The sequence below is a fragment of the Platalea leucorodia genome (genome assembly GCF_965183815.1).
Source record: "Platalea leucorodia genome assembly, chromosome: 4".
Taxonomy (NCBI): Eukaryota; Metazoa; Chordata; class Aves; order Pelecaniformes; family Threskiornithidae; genus Platalea; species Platalea leucorodia.
The window spans coordinates 71,475,619-71,495,728 of record NC_138826.1 but is presented as its reverse complement, the minus strand read 5'-3'; the positions used below and the strand labels follow the sequence as shown (position 1 = coordinate 71,495,728).

Genomic DNA, 20,110 nt, shown 5'->3' with positions numbered 1-20,110 from the left:
CCCTGAGGCCCAAAAGTACAAGCCCATATTTGCACAGCAAACTAATAATGTCCTTCATCTCAGCCAAGCAGGCTGGCTTATGTCCAAAAAGGTCAGTAAGTGCCATCTGCAAAGGGGACAGTGGCACTTATTTGTACCCACAAAAGGCATGTACACTCCCAGTTTGCCTGCCAGCGTGTTGCAGCTAGCAGTACTGCGCTTGGTGCATGCTCTGCCTGTTCTCTCCTGAAATGCTGCAGCACTTTTTCAAAAGAGGAGAATTAGAGGGGCTTCAGGGAGCGTTTCTGCCAACTGAAAGGAAAAGGTTGTAAAAATGCCATGCCTTGTCATATTTATGGCACAGGGCCGGACAGCACATTTAACATGCATTTAAACACCTATCAGTCCTTTCTGAAAGTGCAGTGCCATCTACGCAGTGGGAAGAGAGAAAGGAAGGTATGCCTGCCTTCTGACAGATCTATGTTTGGGTGTGCAGTCACGAAGCGTGGAGAAGGGTGTGTGTGTGTGTGTGTGTGTGTGTCTGCATATGTGTGGGAGCAGGGTGGCATGTCTGGTCTATCATCTCTGTCAATCCATGAGTAACACCAGCTGTCACTTTTCACGTAGCATTGCACTGACCTCTAGTGTAGCGAGAGAAACTCACACACACTTTGCGGGAGGGAGGGAATGCGGATGGCAGGGTGGGGAAAGGGGAGTTAATGTACTTAAAAGTCGGGGGAGAGGGGGGAATTACATTTTTATAATTCATTTTCAGAGAGATCTCTTGCTCTTCCTTTTGTGCTCAGCGTCTGTGTCTGTTGCAAAGACTTCGCATCGTGACTATTCTCCTTCTGTCCGAGGAGCTCTAAATGCAGTTTCTGCCACATCCCAGTGACATCCCTCTGAGCAACAGTAACAAAGGAGTCACTTGGGAGTGACAGAGAGCATTGGGAACCATTCAGCTCTGGAAGAGCAGAGGATGTTTCAGGGTAGAAATAAGGTGTGCTGGCAGATGCATATAGCATCATGGCAATCCTTGCCAGTCTTGAACTGTAGTAGGTTCTAACCAGTGCTTCCTCTGTCGTGTCTTCCTATGTGCACGCACACACACACGCTCTTGACAGCACTCTGTGGAAATGTGCAATGGTGGTGCGCATAGTTTCTGTGACACTTACGGGGGAACATGAAAATCAATGAAGTTCTTAGGAACGTAGCCCTCTTGACTTCTGAGCTCAGCCTTGTACCACTCTTCCTGGGAGCTCAAAACCTGCAATGGAGAAATTGATGGAATAAACGTGTCTCCTGAGAAAGCCAGAAGTAACCGAGATTCTGGCAGAAACCTAGAATTTCTTGTAAGAATAGAAGTCCACCTATGCTCTACTTCCCACCCACCATGCAGCAAGGTTAGTGGCTGATGACCACTTCAAAGCAATAAAGAAGGCTGAGTAGAATTGGAGGGATTGCTTGTTAACTTTATCCCTTCATCTGAATGCCTGTCCGGGCGGCTGGGGATGCCGTCTGCATGTCTCTGATGTTTGTGACATGGAGAAATTCAGCTCTGAAGGACTTAATAGGTATTTAAGGAGTTCTCTGTGCTGCTTTTAATAGTTGGTACTGGAGCATCTCAGTTTCACAAGGGAGGAAAAAAAAAAATCTGTGAAAACTCCTCTGACATGTACGGGTATGGAGGGATGGATATACAGCTATATCTGTGTGTGTGTGCATTATGACTGCACAGATGTTACCATGTGCTCTCACATGTCATTTCGCAAGAGATTATTTAGTGGGTTAAGTCTTCAGCTGCTCTGAGCTTTGCCAAGGTAGATAAAAGGAGGAGGCAAAAAGTATTTTAAAGCCACTATTATACTTAAGAGATTGTAGGATAGCAGGAAGCCAGTCCACAGCACACACTGGAGCAGCTTCAAGTGTGCTCACATTAATGTTGACTGTAATGGTCCTTAGGGATTGCCCTGCTGACCAGGGACTGCCCAAATTCACTGCTCCCTGGCTGATGGCCCTTGATATAGCCCTAAGCTAGAGGAGAGAGGACAGGGATACAACCACATTGTGATTTTACTGCAAATGTTGTGGTCTGTGGTGTTTTGTTTGACATTCCAACTCCAGGAACAGAATTCCGCTTTATGAAATAGAACGTGTTTCCGTTCTCTCTGGTTTTGGAGAGGAGCCTGAAAGCACGAGCCATGACAGTTTTAAAAGGAGAAAGCATGTGGAAAAAAATTAATTTAAAATCTATTGTTAAGAATAATAATACTTGTTTTATAAGCCAATCTCATGTTTTTGGGAGCCTAACACACATTCTAACTTCTTGGTGTTGGCAACAGGATGTTACTGTCTCTGGGGCCGATTGTCCATTGCCTTGCCTGCCACGTAGGCCTTTTATTATGCGTTTGGATACAGAAAGGTTGTGGAATAGAAAGCTGTGGGGTTCCCTGCTTGTACAGTCACTGCTTCCCCCATCCCTGGGTGCCAGATTAAGGCTCTTTTTTGCTGCTGTGGCCAACCAAAGGGGATGATAGCTACTCCCTGCTCGTGCTCAGGCCCTGCTCTGTTGGCAGCAAGGTTTCCAGAAAAACCCACCTGCTGGTTCTTGGTGCAGGGCTCGCAGGTTTCTCTCAGTGTGTCATCCTCTCAGAGAAGGATGTGGGGGGGGGTGAGAGGGTGGATTTCCTCCTGTCACTGCTGGTTGAGGGCCTCATGTTTCCTGTTTTCTAATCTGTACATCAATACTGTTCATCTTATCTCCTTTATAAATCAGAAAAGACAGCCAGCAGGTTGTGCAGGCAGCAGGAGGGGGCTCATGACAGGGTATGAATGTATGTGTGCATATGCCAGAAGAGAGATGTTACTCAGGCTAATTTACTGTTAATATGGCTTGGGCAGCTAAGGTGTTATTTTGTTTACCTCAAGGATGTTAAAGCAAGAGGCAGTCATACTTTTCTGGTCGTGAAGTCTCTGTGACAACTAATAATAATACCAATGTGTAGTGTTATTTGACACTTTTCATCAGTAGCTTCCAACATACTTTGAAAGGAAGGTCTAGCTTATAATGATTTTACAGGAAGGGAAACTGAGGAACAGAAGAAAAAGTGATCTGGCCAACACCATCACCCCAGCCAGGGACTTGATGAAACCACAGTCTCCTGAGGAAGAAGATATCAGGTAAAGATCACAGGACAGTAGGGACAGGGGGACTGCTCTTGACCTAAGGAAGAATTAGGAATGAGAGTGTCCATCTACACTGAAGAGAGGCAGTGATTTCTCCAGAATCTTCTCATAGCTCTCTGGAAAAAAATGGTATTTGATCTTAATGAGTTCTGGATGCCATCAGCTTTGTCTGAACAAAGGGTTTAGGTCCTATTGTTGTACATCATCCCTTTGGACTGCGGAGGAGTTAAAGCCTTAGAGAGGAGTTATACTCAGGCATTTTCAACTGAAACAGAACAGCTGCACCGGGGGCTGAGAAGTGGATAAATAATTAGGGTGGAGCAGCGTGTGACTTCATCTGTGGGACTTTTTCAGTTAACAAGAACTGTTCTACCGTAACACATGCAAATCAACTTTAAAGAGACTCTTACATGCTCTGTATTGTATATGATCAACTCTACTTCTGCTTCACTTCTACTCTTACTTCACTGCTAAATTCCTGCAAGGGTGTATATAATATTATTAGCCCAGGACATCTTAAACTCTTCCATTATGTAACAGACTGTCTCTTGGACTTTTGCTCTTCTATTTGCAATTGCCTAAAACCCCTGCGGCAACTAACAGTAATTGCTTACAGTGAAAAGTTAGATATAAAGTTCTATAATGCATGATAACTATCTTTTAAACAGCGTAAGAGCTGGAAATAAGGAAGACAGCAATCTCTCTGGACCACACCCATCCTGCCTGCCTTTAGACACAGTCATCCTAAACACAGTCACCCTAGACTACCTATGTAGTCAATGAAAACAGACAGGACCCTCAAAATCTGTCTACCAAAGAACTGGATCTCTGCCCCAGCAAAGGTACTTGTCCTTCCCTGCTGACTACTGGAGGACTGTAGGGCAACTAAATCCATAGTTTATAAACCTAAAATCAAGTGAAGTGGACACAGACTCAAGCGACCTGTGAATTGTTGGTTTACCTATAGCAAGCCCTATGGGAGATGAGTATCCTGCATTTGTATCCCAGTTTATAGACCTCTGTCTTTATCTGTTTTGTCAAGGCAAATGGGAGAATAGAAACATCGGCCAGCACTCTCAGAAATGCTGACTAGTCAACCCTGGGGCTGCACTTACCTTCAGCATATCCCCTGCCTGGAAGCTCAACTCATCCTCTGCAGAAGCACTGAAATCAAACTTGGCAATGGCTTCCATACTGCGTCTTCGTGGCAGAGCAAAGCTGGAAGAAGAATATGCTTGTCAACATCTATGAGCTGCTGGGACTGCTGAGTCTAGCCTCTAGAAAGCTTATAGGCAATGCTGTGATTTGTACATGGATGAGCATGCACCAACCATTGGTAGACATTAGTTACTAGACATGGAAAGACATTAGCAGGTAGAAGAGATGGCATGGCCAAGAGGCTATAATTAGCTCAAGTCAATAGTTCAAACAATCCATTGTGTATGCTTATTCCAGCAGATCTCTTTCTCTGCAGCAATCTCATGGAGAAGTTTGCACACATCACCCAAATAAGCTGATAGCAGGGAAAAACCTTCTATATAGACCAACCACTACTCTGTCACAGTTCCAAATAAAGCAAGTGTCATGCAATAGAAGAATGCATTTGCCCTCTGCAGCAACTTACTCTCTATGTCAAGAGTGAGACAAATTACAGACAAAACGAACAGCCTGCATTAAATACAATTTTTTCTTGGACAGGGGCCACAATACTGAAGGTTGAAAGAGTCTTTTCTCTGTGATGGCCTAGCATGGGTGACCACAACTTTCAACTAGGAAAAACTGTTTGTAGAAAGGGCGTATTCCCTGTTTTGGAGTAGGCAGAGAGTGAAACTGTAGCGCTAACAAATTTAAGGCATGCACGTACCCTACCTCAGTGTTGGTAACCCAGGAGCCTGAAATGTACCAGACAACCTGCAAGCCAAAGCCTGCTTTTCATCAGCAGAGCAGATGTGGCAAGGGAAGTAGCAACATGAGCTTTGCTTCTTCACCACTTCCTGCTCACGTAACTCAGATGTACCCCAGCAGGACCACTTCTATAATCAAGAGAGTTACTCATTTCCCATGGCTGGCTCATGGACCCTGCAGCCCAGCCATGAGGCTGCCAGTGGCAAGAGGCTGCCAGTGGCAAGACAAGAAATAGCTAGGCAGTGTCACATTAAGCAACTGCACTGCTGGCAGATGCTCTTGCAGCCCAGCTTGTGAAGACCATCAGACAGCTCCAATATATACAGCAATTTTTATGGTTACTGAGCTAGGTTCATCTGGGAACAATGATCCCAAAGCCACAGGTTCCATTACCTAACTTCATCTCTCACAAACACACCCAGACTTTATGGCTTGAGAAAAAGTGCCAACTTGCCTGATCCAAAACATTCTTAACCAGAAAGTCCTAGAAAGAAACCGTATGAACAACCCTAGTTAGGGGGCTACCTTGTCTCCTGTTAGAACTGAGACAAGATCCCCAAAATATAAGGTGCTGATACTGAGCAAGCTCCAAAATTATGCCACTTCAAAATCAACAGGCTACTGTAACCCTCCTTCTCTGCAATACCTGCTGTAAACTTCCTCCTTTGACAGACAACCCAGGGATTTAACTACCTGTGTACGAAGGATCCAGGGCCCAGCTCTGATATAGTGCAATTCAAATTGCTGAGAATGAGCTGGGAGAAAGTCTGCAGGGCAAAAATTATAGACAGAGGTAGGGCTGTTGAGGTGGCACCAGCAGTAGTCCAGGGATTCAAGAGGAAAAACACCAACATGGAAAGATACAAAATCTCAGAGAAAAAACAAAACCACAGGAGGTTTAGTTGCGATAGTCAGTCTAGCTGAGGACCCCTCACGAATCATTGGGGTCACTGAGTTGAGTTGTCAGTGCCATCAGTCCTGACCCAGCTGGTGGCAGATGGCAACCATGGAGGCCGACTCTTCCCTCCTGATTGATGTTTGCCTCACCAGCAAATACTCTTTGGGTGCCTTTACACAGGTGATGAGTATGCTAATGCTTAGCCTAATATTTCATTAAATCCTAGCTAGCTGCTGTGTGTGTTCACTGTATAAAGCAGTTATTTATTGGCTAAGTTGTGTATTTCCTGCTTGCAGAGTCCCTTTGCACTTGACTAAAGATGCCCAGATAAAGTGATCCACAAAAGGGGCCGTAACATCACTGGAGATTAGTATGGAGATTTGTTACATCTCATTTCAAACTATAAAAAGATCTTCACATGCTTCCTGTTGGATTCTGTTAGCACCCTCTTTTTTGCTGCTTATAAGTGAATTTGTATTCATGTGACCGATGTGAGCTATGCAGCACCAAGGCAAGTTTTTTAGCAGTCCACAGACAGCTCTGCTCGTTCAGCATGAACCCGGCCTACAGCAATTGGGGTTGTTTGAGTGCTGGGGCCTCCCATGCGGGTTGGAGTATGTAACTCAGTTGTGATCTTCTACCAATACTGAACTATAACACCCTATGTTTTACCAATGTGTTTTATTCTCAGTCTTCAGCTTTCCAGCTATTCCAAACATTTTCACCCTCTTTTCTTTCTGTTGGGTTACTAATGCTCTTTAATTCTTACTTTGGATACCCTTTGCAGATTTGCAAATATAGCTTACATTTGCCCTCTGGCAATTGGTGTAACTCTGCAGATGCAACTCAGGCCTGATCTGAGAACTGTCCTCTATTCTTGCACTGACATTTTTGGATCTTCAGTCTATAACCTCCCACAGCCAGCATGAGCCCCTTGCATGCTAACAGAGCGTACGGGTATTAAATCAGAGGGGAATTAACCATTGAGGGAACTAGTTAAACAATGATACTCTTTCATGGAAGAGAACTGAAGAAAAAGAATAAAGGAGAATTACTTTAATAAGGGATGTTTTTCAGTCTTTTATCTTGCAGTGTTGGGCTGTTGCAGAGAGATCGGAGCCAACAGTGCAGATGAATCCTGGAACTCCTAAGCGCAGAGCATTAATCCCAGCTTGAGAAAAAAAACCCACACTTAAAAACAATAAACTGTTTAAATACAAATCCTGTCTTTGATTTTTGCCCCTTAGTCACAGAAGAGACAGTGGGGGTTCTCTTCGCAGGGCACAAGAGGGGAGAGAGCCTTTCATTTTTCAATATCCCAAACGTTAAAGATGCTGTTGGAGATGTGACCCCCTCAAACGGAGAATGGTTTGTGAACCAGTTAAAATCTCCTCTCTCACCCCCTTTTCAATTTCAGCAATCCCAACCTCGGGGAGAGACCAGGAGACAGATACCTCTTCAAACAATCTAACACATGGATTAAATGTGCTTTTCAGTGCCAGCGGCTGGATTTAGAAGTGACTCAAATACCATACACAGTGTTGGCTGTGTTGATAAATCAGCAATGCAGTAATGCTGTGGCCTTAAGCTCTTCCCCCACCAACTACTAAAGCAACACTAGCCAATAATCCCGTCTTTGAACTCCAGCCTACCAGTTTTCATCATCTGATCTTCAAACCAGTCCTGTTTTTCTGATCCTGTTCCTCCCTCCATCTGTAACTCGAGAATCCTCACTCTGCATGGGTCAGTGCTGGGCCCTCATGAAAACTCCCCTGCCAGGGGCCAATTCTTTTCCTCTCTGCATGTGCATGACTTCAAGCACCACCCCACAACACAGAGACAGGAATTTTTTCGTTATTGTCATAACTTATATTTCTCAAGCACCTTTTGTCCCAAAGGACAGCACTGCAGTTTGCAGGCAGAGAGCCAGATTTCGCTTTTAACTGCCTGGTGCAACTCCTTTAAGCTTTTGAGTAACCAAGGACAATTTTAGACTGTGCATAATGTTCTGTGTGAAAATCACCTTTGTACAGAGTTTAGCATGAAGTCTATGCAATGTTCAAAGGAGGATTTTTCAGTTCTGAGTGCGAGTTGACCAGTACCCTCCGTTTTGTGCTGGCTCTCTGCATGGAGGTGAATTTTCTCTGTGGTTCCCCATTGTAATGAGGTGGATCCAAGGGACATAAGGCTACTGCAACTCTGTGAAACCGGTGCAGCAGAAGATTCATAAAAGGAGAAGTGAAAAGCAGCGTGGCTTTGGGAGCACTAGGTAGGTATTTTAGTTTGGCAGAATGCCATTCCCTGAGCCAGAACATCAGCATCTCTCTATTGATGAAAAGAGCCAAGGCCTAAATCATGTCAGCAAGTGACATAGTCTGACAGCAGCATCCCGAAGAGTTTAACACCATTACCCTACACCAAGCTGGGTCAAAATTCAGTAATAACAATGCCAGGGAAGGTCACTACCTATGAAGACTTCACCACTCAGGGACTGCCCAGGCTCAGCCCTGCTCAATCTCACATATATTAACATTACAGAAGGAGGGCATAGTTGCAACAACGTGCCTGCTTAAAGGAGCCATATGAATAAAAGTTTTTATTTTTATGCCTGCAGCATGCACATCTCCAGCCTGCAGCTCCATCCAGAGAGGTTTTGCACTGAGATACACAGCGTGAGCTACTGTGTCTTTCTTTGGCTCTGCAAGAACAACCTATCGGACTGACGAGCAACCAAGGACAGAATTCAACCCTGAACATCTGTACAGAAACTCCAGATGACATTTCAGCAGAAACAATGGAGAAGGAACCCGTTATCTAGAAGAGCTGTGATAGATAAAAGCTTTGTTTTCACCAGCTAAGCCGCATACCAGCGGCATGGGAATATTTCGTTCCAAAAACACAAACCTCTTGCTACGGAGTTAACGGTGCAGCTCCACTGACTGTCAGCGATAAGAGGGTAAAATTTATAAGGGAGGACAAGTCACTAAAACACTCAGCACTGTCACATTTAAGTCTTGGCTATCCTGCCATCCAGAGAAATGCATAGCACTAGGGCTGGGCCTCTGTGTGCAGACAAAATAAGCCTCCTAGGGTTCACAGAACAAACAAACTTTCAGGACTCTATAACCAACAGCAGTTGGTAAGAAGTGCCCCAGACTAGGATGGTGCTTAATCTCCCTGGGGAACCTGGGTCTTCTGTGCTACTTCCAGTCACGACAGAGTAGAGCTCTGCAGCACCGTGGGAAGCCTGTGCAACAGCAGCCCCAAAAAGAGTAGTACAATATCGCACGATATTGTGAGAGTATAAATCATGAATATTTACGTGCTGGAAGGGTTGGTGTGGAGGACTAGGGTGGGGGAAGCATCTCCTGTTTCCCCACCTCCTCCCTCAGTTTCCAGCTGGTCAGATTTGGCTGAGGCACAGGGATTTGTCCTGTGAAAGCACTGCCCTGTTGTGGAAGCTGATAAACAAGATGGCACTGGCATCCCCAAGCTTTTCCCCTACCGCGCAGTATTTTACCTCTCCTTCCAAAAACCCCCCTTTCGTCCTTAGTACCTTTCCCACGCAGCTCCCCCGACTCAAGTCTCAGAGCCACGCTCGCCCCATACCTTGTCGCAGCTCTCCTCTCCTCTGGCACTTTGCTAGAAAGCAGGAGGCGCGTTACCATCTAAGGGAAGGAAGAGAAGGAGAGCTCAGCCTGCATCAGGCTCCTCCCTGCAGCGACGGTGTGCCACATCAGTAACGAGTCCACGTGTTTGGACGAGGACAGTCAGGAGCGGGCATGGGGGACAGAGGCAGAGGCACAGAATAGCGTCTGTCACAGGACAGAGTGGGGCACAGGCAATTATCAGTCTCTAATGTTGGAAATATTTGGTGCACTGCGTATTTAAAATGGTGGTGTCAGTTCAAAAGGACCTGCCCTTTGCTGCTGCCTCAGCCCAGGCTGGTTTAACAGCTAAATAAAGGAGGGTACTGTCCCCCAAAAAGTGCAAGTTCTACCCAAATAAGAAAAACAGAAAAGAGCACAGATCTGGTAAGTTAAATGAGAAACCATAATAGGTCCGTTGAAAAGCATATCTTGAGGAACAAGTAGCTGAAGACATAAAAACATGTAATAAAATTCTTTTCAAAGACAACAGAAGCAGGAAGCCTGCCAGAGTGTTGTCTGTAGGGCTGACAGATGACTGAGATGTAAAAAGAGTGCTCAAAGAAGATAAGGATGAAGCACAAAAGCTAAATGAGTTCTCTGCATCCATGCATCTTCCGTAGGGATGTAAGGAGGTCCCCGCACTGGGGTTTTCTTTGCAGAGAAGAGCCAGGGGAACTGTCTCAAACGGAAGAACTGGAAGAAGAGGTTTTAGGACAAATCAGTAAGTGAACAAGAGTAAATCCAAGGATTCGATAGTTTAGAAATCTTGACTGAAATTTAAACTGAACATGAAATAGCAAAGGATGAGCAATTAAACTGTGGCATACAATGTAAGACCTAACGCAGCCTCGATACTAGGAAAAAAGGCAGCAAACACAATGCCAATGTTTGAAAAGTGTTTTGAGGGGATGCACTCATGATGACGAGGTCTAACTTCTGTATGCCTGAAATTAGTAGAAACAATAATGAAGAAAAGAATTACTGGGCATAAGAGAGAAATGAAATAGCAATTGTCCCTCCCATAGCTTTTGTAGAAGGAAGTCATACTGTACAAATCTGATTGAATTCTTTGAAGGAGCTGATGAGCATGTGGATATCAGTGATCACTTGATACAAAACTTGCATTTCTAAATCCTTTTTGGTGAAGTCTCTCACCAAAGACTCTTAAAAAACCTCCTAAGCTCTCGAAGAATAAGATGGAAGGTCCTATAGAGGATTAACAACTGGTTAAAAGTTAGGAAACAACTTGAATGAGCTGTTCAACACATTCATAAATGATCTGGAAAAAAATGAAGTGACAAAGCTTACTGATGAAAAAAAAAATCAGGGTAATACAAATTAAATCTGATCACAAAGACTTGAAGATGGTTTTCAAAATATTGTTGAAATGTGAGATGAATCTCAGTGCTGATGACTGCGAAGTAATGGACATGGGAATAAACAACCGTAACTATACGAACATAGCAATGAACTTAAAATTATCAATTACCACTCAGGAAAGATACCTTTGAGTTGCTGTGAATAGTTCTATCAAAGTGTCAGCTCAGTGGAAGACAAAAAGGCAGGTTAGGAAATGTCAGGAAAACGATAGAGAACAAAACAGAAAGCAACACCATGTCACTGTACAAATCCCTAAGGCACCTGTTTGAATATTTGTAACTTGAATATGGCAGCTAGTTCTCATGCCTCCATCTCAAAAATGGAGACAGTAGCATTAGAAATAGTAGAGAGAAAGTAATTAAGGATGACCAAAGGAATGAAAGTTTCTGAACAAGGAAGGACCAAATTAAACAGACTAGGATCGTTCACCCTAGGAAAAAAGTTGGCAGAGGGATAAATGCAAAAGCAATGTAGAAAATAGTGAGAATCATGGAAAAGGCAAACAGGAAATTTCTATCCATCGTTTCTCATAACATAAGCACTAGGAGCTCATTCTCAAGAGTGTCGGGATCTGGGAAGCCCTCATGAAAGAAGCTTTGCCGTGTACTTGCCCTGTTCTTACCCTCCTTCCCCAAACTGCTGTTGCTGGGCACACCATCATGGGCTGTGTGGAACTGTAACCTGACCCGATTCATCCTTTCTTATGAGCCATGGTACTTCACAAAAAACACCACAACGTGCTAGTCTAAGACAATCGGTTGACAATCGGTCCAGCAGCAGGCAGTGGCAGTCGTGTCTCTCCCCCCCCTGCCCCTGCTTTCGGGAAGCAACAATCTCCCTGGAATACCTGTTAGTTATAACAGAGGTAAGCTGTAAGTTATGAAGCACTGAAACCAGTGAGGGGTAGAAACAATGAGAATTTCCTCTGAAGAGGATAATCCCCAATATATTTTGCTGACAAAATATACAGGTGCAGAAAGCAGGGGGCCATAAGAAGAGTGGAGCAGCAAGCTCTTGTCACGTTGTGAAAAGTTTTACATGTGGCTATCACTGTACACATCAGGGACATAAACTTCTGTACAGGCAGGTGGGACACCAGTCCTCACAGTGTCCTTGATTTTAAGCTATGTTCATTCTCATGCTCTGCGAATGGCCTGACAGATTACATTACGTTACACATTAAAACGACCTATTTTCTCTATTTCTACCATGATGTGATATAATGGGCCCCCCAGCAAGAATGCTGCTGTGAGCTGTCACTCATGCTTGCTGCCTGACAATGTCACAAAACACTGTCTGGATTCCTGTTAGGTATCCAGAACTATTCCATCATAATATTAAATCTATTTAATGTCAAGCCGTAAAAGATGTGGCTTTCTATACCGTAAACAAAACGCTCAATAGTAGCAAGACCCCAACAATGAGAAAGGACAAGAAATAGGATAGGATAGGAAATAACTGTCTTTTCTGTCTTCTCCATTTCTGTATACTCTTCCCCTGTCACAGTTATGGTAGCATGTTAACCTCTTCACCATGTGGAACACATGCATCACAGCTATGTTGAAAAATATGAAGAAACATACAGATACTTCAGCCATAATTAATGGAAACAAACCTGGAAGGTTTGTTAGACTCTATGCTTCCATGGTTTAGCCAATCTCTATTAGACTACTGAATAAAGCCCAACCCAGGCAGACAGGTTATTCCACAACTACCTGCTGCAGACTTCTTATGTCATCATCTACAACTGGCACAATCCAGATGGGATACCTGAAACATGGCTATGATATAGTCTGGGAAGACCTGTATTTAAAAAGCTTGATGCAGATAAACACACACCTGCTTTTACACTTAGATGAATGACCAAAACTAGATGTGTCTGCAAACGTGTCTGAAAACTGCCTAAGAATACACTGTCTCACAAAAATTTTAGTAATTTCTTGCTGGGTTGGAATTTTCAAGAGTAAAAACTTTTTCCAAGGCATTTTATTCACTTTAGTTACTATCTGGGAAGCACGGGAGCAGCCAGAAAGAAAAGAAAACAAAAGGGAAAAGAAAAAAAGTCAAGAAAAGAAAAGGAAAAAAAAGGTTATTTCCAATAAAACATATAAATCAAATATTTTGCCTACTATGAATTGTTTGGGTTGATAATATATGAAAGATTAAGTGGCTAGGTTTTGTTTGTCCTCAGTGTAAACTGCTTCCCCATGTTCTTAATTAGTTTGCCTCCAGAAAGTAACATTGCCAACAAGGGAAACAGAAGTCAAAGTGTGGAAACAAGGGAGATTACAATTGCTATATTTTGTTGTAAGTAATAACTCAGCATCTGTGGATTCAGGAGCATCAGGGCTGTAAATCCACATAAAGCTGAATGTTATGAATGGAAGCTGTCTGGTCTTTCCCGATCTTCCATCTACTCCTGTCCCCACATTCAGATATGTTCCACACACAGCAATTCATCCTCTCTTGCCGCTTTGCTTTCTGCAAACAGCTGCCCAGGCTGTCCACAGTGACAGGTCATTAGTGGGCAGTTATTTTTTTCAGGACTGAGTGCACAGGAGTAGCAGTGCTATAAAAGCTTCTCTGCAAAGTTCCATGAACTGATCTGGGCAGAGCTCTGTCCCAATTTGCTATGCTTCCTGTTAGCAAAGATTGTGTTGAAAGCTCTGCACCTTGTTGCTCACCTGCAGTGGTCCTGTTTGATCATGTCCTAGAATTTTCAAACAGCTCAGTCAACAGCATCAGCTGTGCAGCTATTGCTATTCTACTGCTGGTCTTGTCACCATCACCCTCAGAAACCACATGCAGTTTAGCTGGTATGACTACAGCCTACGGTGCTTGCACATGTGGTACAACTACTTCAAATAAAGGTGTGAAGCCATTTCTCTTACAGGAATAAGCTTTAACTGGAAGAGTACTGCTCTAATTCTACAGTTGCGCATGCACTAGGAGAGCGTATAATTTTAATTGCCTGGTACCATCAACGTAGCACCATTTATTACAAGGAGATGTGGCTTTAATCCCCAACAACAGTATTATTTTGTTATTTGATTCATGCAATTCTTCCCATCATTCTGCTAATTCATCTCCAAAGACACCCCCTACTGTTCCGGCTGATGAGCATCTCTGCACTTCCGAGAGATTTTTCTTTGGAAATATATTGCTGTGATCCTCTAGTTTCCTATTCTAAAGAAGTACTGGCGAACTTGATGATATTTAATATTTTCTTCAAATCCCTCCAAAGCTGCCAACTTTCTCTTCTGCGTTCCCCGCCCCATAACTCCTGATTACTGAATTATTACTGTCTCACTAGCAGCTTTTTGTATCTAATCAGTTAGGTTCTCTACCTTCTGCATTTGTAGGGTGATTACACTGAGCCATGCTCATGACATCCCAGATTATCGTCTTGACAGCAATTACAAGATCACAAGAACTGAACTGGCACAGAACTGACTGGATTAGCAAAGGAGGAAGGAGCAGATTACAACAGAGAAAGGGAAGTTTTGACTTCTTTTCCTTTACTACAAAAAAATTCTCCTGGATTTCCATAATTTCCTTTAACTGCTGCATTGCTCCCCAAGAGTCCACACAGAAGCAACTGCCTTACAGCTTCTGTGTCGCCAGCTGCTCTGAGGACACATAGCCAAAGCACGCCTGCTGTGTTTTGTAGTGCTCTGCATCAGAAGTTTTCAGTTTGGGCCTATGAACTACTTTTTAAGGATCAGCAGATAAGACCAAAGAAGATCCATCTCACTCTCAAGGAAGCCTCTGTTCACCACGCAGCAATTTGTGCCTTCACTTGGAAATCTGGATGAATCTGCAAGCCCAAAGAAGGCTGGAGACCACAGGAAAAGATGAACAGAATATGCTCCTCATAACAGCACTTTTTCCAAGCCTGTCCTACATTTATCTCACCTAAGAGCTAAAGAGGGCCAGTTACTCAGGGCAAGAAACCATGGATCCTGCAGCCTGACCTCTGCTCTGGAGCCTTCCCCCAGCAGGACTAGTTTCTGATCACCCTCAGCACTGAGGCAGATCTAAGAAACCTTTCTCCTCCTTACTGCTCTCTTGGGAGCCAACACCACCTCTTTCGGAGACTCTTAAGAGTTAATCAGCTGATCTCCACCATCATCTATGAGCTATACCATTACACCAGCAGCAAATTTGGCACGTCTGACTTCATAATACATTGGACTAATTCTTCTTTACACTGTTCAAATCCAAAAAAACAGCCAGGCAGAGAGAGAAGTGCTGCTACTGATAGGAAAAGGAGCCTCTTCCCAGTCTTTGCAATTTCTTTATTATCAACCCTTCTGAACACTAACAAGTAGCAAAATAAGTCCTAGAGACTGTTGCAATGGTACCCTGTGCGTCCCTGAAAGATAAACATGACAAAAATACAGGAGTCAGACATCTAGGCCATTATGACGATAGCTAATTTTGTCATCACATTATTAGAATTTGAACTACAGATAAGCTAAGCAGGGGCTGCACACCTATCAAGCCAAAATCAACATGGGCTGCATGAGCTGCTGATTTTCTTCTTTGCTGCATGCAAGCGGTAGAGTGAGAAAGGAAGCGAGAGAAAGAAAAAGAGACTTTGGTGATTTGAATCCAGTGTTGGAGCGTTTAACAAAACATTCCTTTCCAGGATTTAAATTCTCCCTTTGATGAGCACCTAGTGACTCAGTGGGATTTGCTAAGCTTCCATTTGAAGCTAGAGAAAAGTAATCTCACTCTTTATTTCTTCCCCCTCCCTGTGCTACACCCCTCTAATCATGATAAATATATCTAAACATGCCTGATTAAGCCAGACAGACAATGTGCCCCTAATCTGAACTGATCAGGGCTCTGGAGCTGCCGAAGTGAACCTGCTGTCTCTCTATCAGACGGAGCAATAAGGGGTCGGTAATGCAGCTCCATTAACTGCTTCCCACAGAATGAATTTTCCCTGACTGCTCCTAAAGAGCAGACACTTGAGGAATGACGCCTGATGGGAAGTTGCTTTGAACAGTCTCTTTTGGCACAATTGTCGAGCAGCTCCTTCTCAAGCCCTCCAGACAAACAACTAAAGTATGAAAAATGTAGCCACTTCCTTCTATGCTTTTTTTTTTTTTTTACAATCTCCTCATACCTTATCTAGCTAACTGCCTCTCAATTTTTCTCATCTTTTCTTAGTAAGCTTTGGCACTGGCTGATATGTGTTGTACTGCAAGTGTGTGGTTACCAGAATAACAATCCTGTTCCCGCTGTGCGTGTGCATATGTATGCAAGGGATCTGCTTTTGTGTACAGGTGGAGCTTGCACTTTGTGGATTCACAGAATTTAGGGCTGCGACAGACCACTATATCAATATATCAATGTACCATGTGCGTTTAGCATATTTGCACTAATATTGGAGGTTCATTGGAGGATAAATGGATATAGATCAGAACAAGTGCAAGAATGTACACCTCTGAATTTGTTCTGGAATCTACGCATGTGTACATACCTCTGCTTTCATCCAGGTGTAGCCCTCTACAATCTTCATCCTCTGAGAAGATCTGCTGTTAGTAAAAGATGGCAGTCGAAAGGGATCAAGGGGGTGTCAGACCATACTTGGGCTCTGTGAAATCCTGGGACTACTTATCCTAAAACTGGTCTTTGGTATAATTACAAGTACCTTCAAAGCCTCTCTGAATCACACCAGCTGCGAACAGCTCCAGGGAACCATTCTGCTAGCAGCAAGTTGGAAGGAGAATGACTTGGCAGTGTTAGGTTAACCATTGGACTTGATGATCTTAAGGGTCTTTTCCAACCTTAACGATTCTATGATTATACTTCTCAAATTAATCATACAAGAGACTGGGATGAGGAGTGATGTTATATTTCAGGCATGTTTCCTATCAGGAAGGGCTTTCCAAAAGTCACTTCCAAAGCAAAGGAGTCAAAAGAGAATCAAGAATCTCGTACTATGAGACTTGATTAAAACCGGCCAACCAATCATAGACAATAAAACCCACCTCCAGGTACTTTCCTTGTATTTCAGTATCTAAATATAGGAAAAAATACTCAAGATTCATTATCTCCAGCTTTGACCGTCAGAGAGAGGTTTCCAAAAATTGTACAGTATCCAACACGCTGTTCTGTACATCTGAGCTCTTGTACTGTAACTAAGAGCTGAGCAATTCTGGTGTTCATGTAGGTCTGTATATGAAGACACACTAGATGTGCATGTGAATGGTAAATTCCCTTTGTCTATGTGCGATCATGCATTTTGCAATCTGAAATGGAAATCTAGAAAAAAAATCTGTAGATATTTGTGCTGAAGTAGGAGTAAGTTCACCTTATGTCTTTGGTTCATTTCCACAGCACATATAAAAGATGAAGGATGCAACAAAAGGCTATCATTTCTTTGTGTCTGGGCATAGCACAACCTAGAGAATTCATTACACTAAGGCATTAATCCAATCTGGTAAAAATAGTTTTTAATCTTATATTGGACTCTCCTGTACAGCAATACATTTGAGTGGGCTACGTGAACAAAACGGTATGAAAATCTGCTAGTATATACTGCTGGGTACATAATATTATGTTTCAAGTCAGCTACTGCATGTTTCTTTGATCAGGCCAGCTGATAAAATTTTGTGTAAAATGGGAAGAAGAGCAAGATCAGTGATGGAACTACTATTTTGCTTGGTATTTTTTGTGTAAGATTAATCCTGACAACACAGATAATTGTGCAAAATCTGGAACTCTAGTACTAAAATTACATTGTGTGCCAACAGATATGATTTTGCACAAATGCAGAACTACAGTTAGCTCAGTAAGAAAAGGTAAGTTTCTGTCCTTTTAACCATAAATCTATTTTTGTACAAAATTGCATCTGACTGCACCAGTTGTGGTTTTTTACTGAAAAGTTTGCCTCACTTCTTTTCCCCTTATATATTTTTTCCTCTCCTCTTGTGCTTTTATGAAAGAATGAAATATAAAAGTCTAGTTCAACATATATTTAGCTATGATAATCTGAACACAAACATAGGAAATTTGATGATTAGGTTCTCAGAACCCTCTTATCTTGGACATGTTATACGTAATTTCAGCTCACAGCCACCTTTGTTCTGAGAAGATCTGATACACTTTATATATAAAGCTTCACATTTAAGTAAGGACAGAGAAATTCAAATGCTACTAGTGGTATCTGCCATGTCGTATAATGAGCACTGCTGTGGTACCTTCATTGCATAATGTTACCACTTGCATATTTACCTTCTGAGCCTCTGTGTTTTATTAATTATGTTTTTTCTACTTAATGGATCTTTACAGCTCAACTTCCATTTAAACACCAGAACCCCTTCTACAAGGCCTAAGTGCTACAAAACAGCCTTTCTATATATTAAAGTCAGCCCATGTGCATCTGCATTTGGGAATGCTTCTGAAAGGGTTTTAAAAGCAATCAATTACAATAATTCATATATTTAAAGATGCAACTCCAAAAGTCAATCCAACTTTTCTTCTCATTATAAGGTAAATGTGAATGCCAGCTTGTTACTATTCCTGGGGTTTGTCTCTGCACAGCAATCGTACCATTTTAAGTAGAAGCGTGGAACATATTTCGTGTTTGTCTATGCATTTTTTAGTTCACTTGGATTACGATACCTTTAAAATTAAAGTGCAGCAGCAGTTCCTGAATGATTTAACATGTAGACATTTTTACTCTGAAGTAGGAACAACTCGTTCTTGTTTATCTTAATCCAAAATTGAGTTATATCAAATTGGAACAGGTTCTCTTCATCTGGAATAAAAATACCCAGGTCATACCCTGATGTAGGAATATTGGTTACTGAACTAACATGCAGACGAAGACTTAATTAAACACATAAAATTCCTTATATGTAGATCAGGCCTGACATCCTACGTTTCCCATTCGTACAGCGTGGGCACCTTCGTGGCAATGAGGCTAACTGGAACCTCACTGCGTAACCCCTGTACACCCTGCAAAAATAATCACAGTCCCACTCCTTCAGTAAGCAAGTGATCGATTGCTGCTCTGCAGCAGGGAACCGCACAGCCTTCAGACTATTCAATAGATTGCATGTGGCAAAAAGGGAACACTGCGCAAAGGGTGCGAATGAGTCATTCGACATTTCAGGTTGACTGAAGTCATTCTGCTACATTTATTTCTAATCTTGATGTGCTATCCACATTTGCATGTTAAGCAGGATGGGGAGAAAGAGATTTAAATTATTTGCTACAATACATACATGGAAAACAGCAGACTCTGCATGTGTGTGAGAATGTGGGATTACATGCATGACTGGGTGAATGCAGCATCATGTGAAGTGCCTTTTCTACCCTCACACAGGAGCAGGCATTCTGCACACAAGCCTGAACACATCTGAGCAAAGGTATGCTTGAACATGTGTATCTCTAGGGATCTGATTATAAATGAAAGATATTCATTTGCAGTATGCCTGAAAGGAGGAACAGAGGTCCCATGAGCATACTTCAGGTGACGTGTGTTTTGTTTTCTTTGGCAAATACAAATCTGAGCAACTGTGAATGAGCTGGTCTGTGTACACTTGGAGGGTAGGTATGTGTGTTGCGTGCACGTGGGTGACAAGAAGCACCCATGAGCACGAGCAGGTGTCAGGTGAAGCTGGAATTTATACATTAGTCAAACATCATCATCAGTGAACACCTACTTAAAGATTTCTATGGAAAGAATACATGGCAACCTATCAAAGTATGATCTGGCGTAATACTATTCTCCTTCCCTCCTGGTCATACTTCCAGTTTAGAGTGCACGTTTCCAGAGAGTCTGACTTCTTATAGCTCACCCTGAAGTCTGTTTGATCCATACATATTTAGCAACTTTAAGCATTAAAGTACATGCTCACCTCTGAGGCTTAGGACCCTCAGTTCAAGAACTTGGGTTTGAAACTCTGGACAAAGACACTGATTTAGCTCTCATTTAAGAAAAAAATAGTTATCAGTATGGTGATAAAGATCCTGGTGAAATGCCTCAGAGGAAATATTTTCCGAGGGTGAAGAGGCAAACATAAGATACTTCACAAGATACTCAAGGCTACGTCAGAAGGACTCACTGCTTTAAACGCAAGATGGAGAATCT

At 42.8% G+C, this 20,110-nt stretch overlaps 1 protein-coding gene across 3 annotated transcripts in view; it reads right to left on the bottom strand.

The window, feature by feature from the left end:
• Positions 1-20,110, bottom strand: part of GRAP2 (GRB2 related adaptor protein 2) — a 41,131-nt gene that overhangs the window by 10,657 nt on the left and 10,364 nt on the right. Inside the window, exons 1-3 of one of the 3 annotated variants that reach the window (XM_082309143.1) lie at positions 9,578-9,630; positions 4,281-4,383; positions 1,155-1,246 (exon numbers count right to left, since the gene is read on the bottom strand). In XM_082309143.1, coding sequence (XP_082165269.1) covers positions 1,155-1,246; positions 4,281-4,358 — 170 coding nt within the window. In that variant the 5' untranslated portion in view covers positions 4,359-4,383; positions 9,578-9,630. Of the gene's footprint in view, positions 1-1,154; positions 1,247-4,280; positions 4,384-9,524; positions 9,631-20,110 lie in introns of those variants that run through there. The other 2 variants (XM_082309144.1, XM_082309142.1) reach the window with 2 other exon arrangements.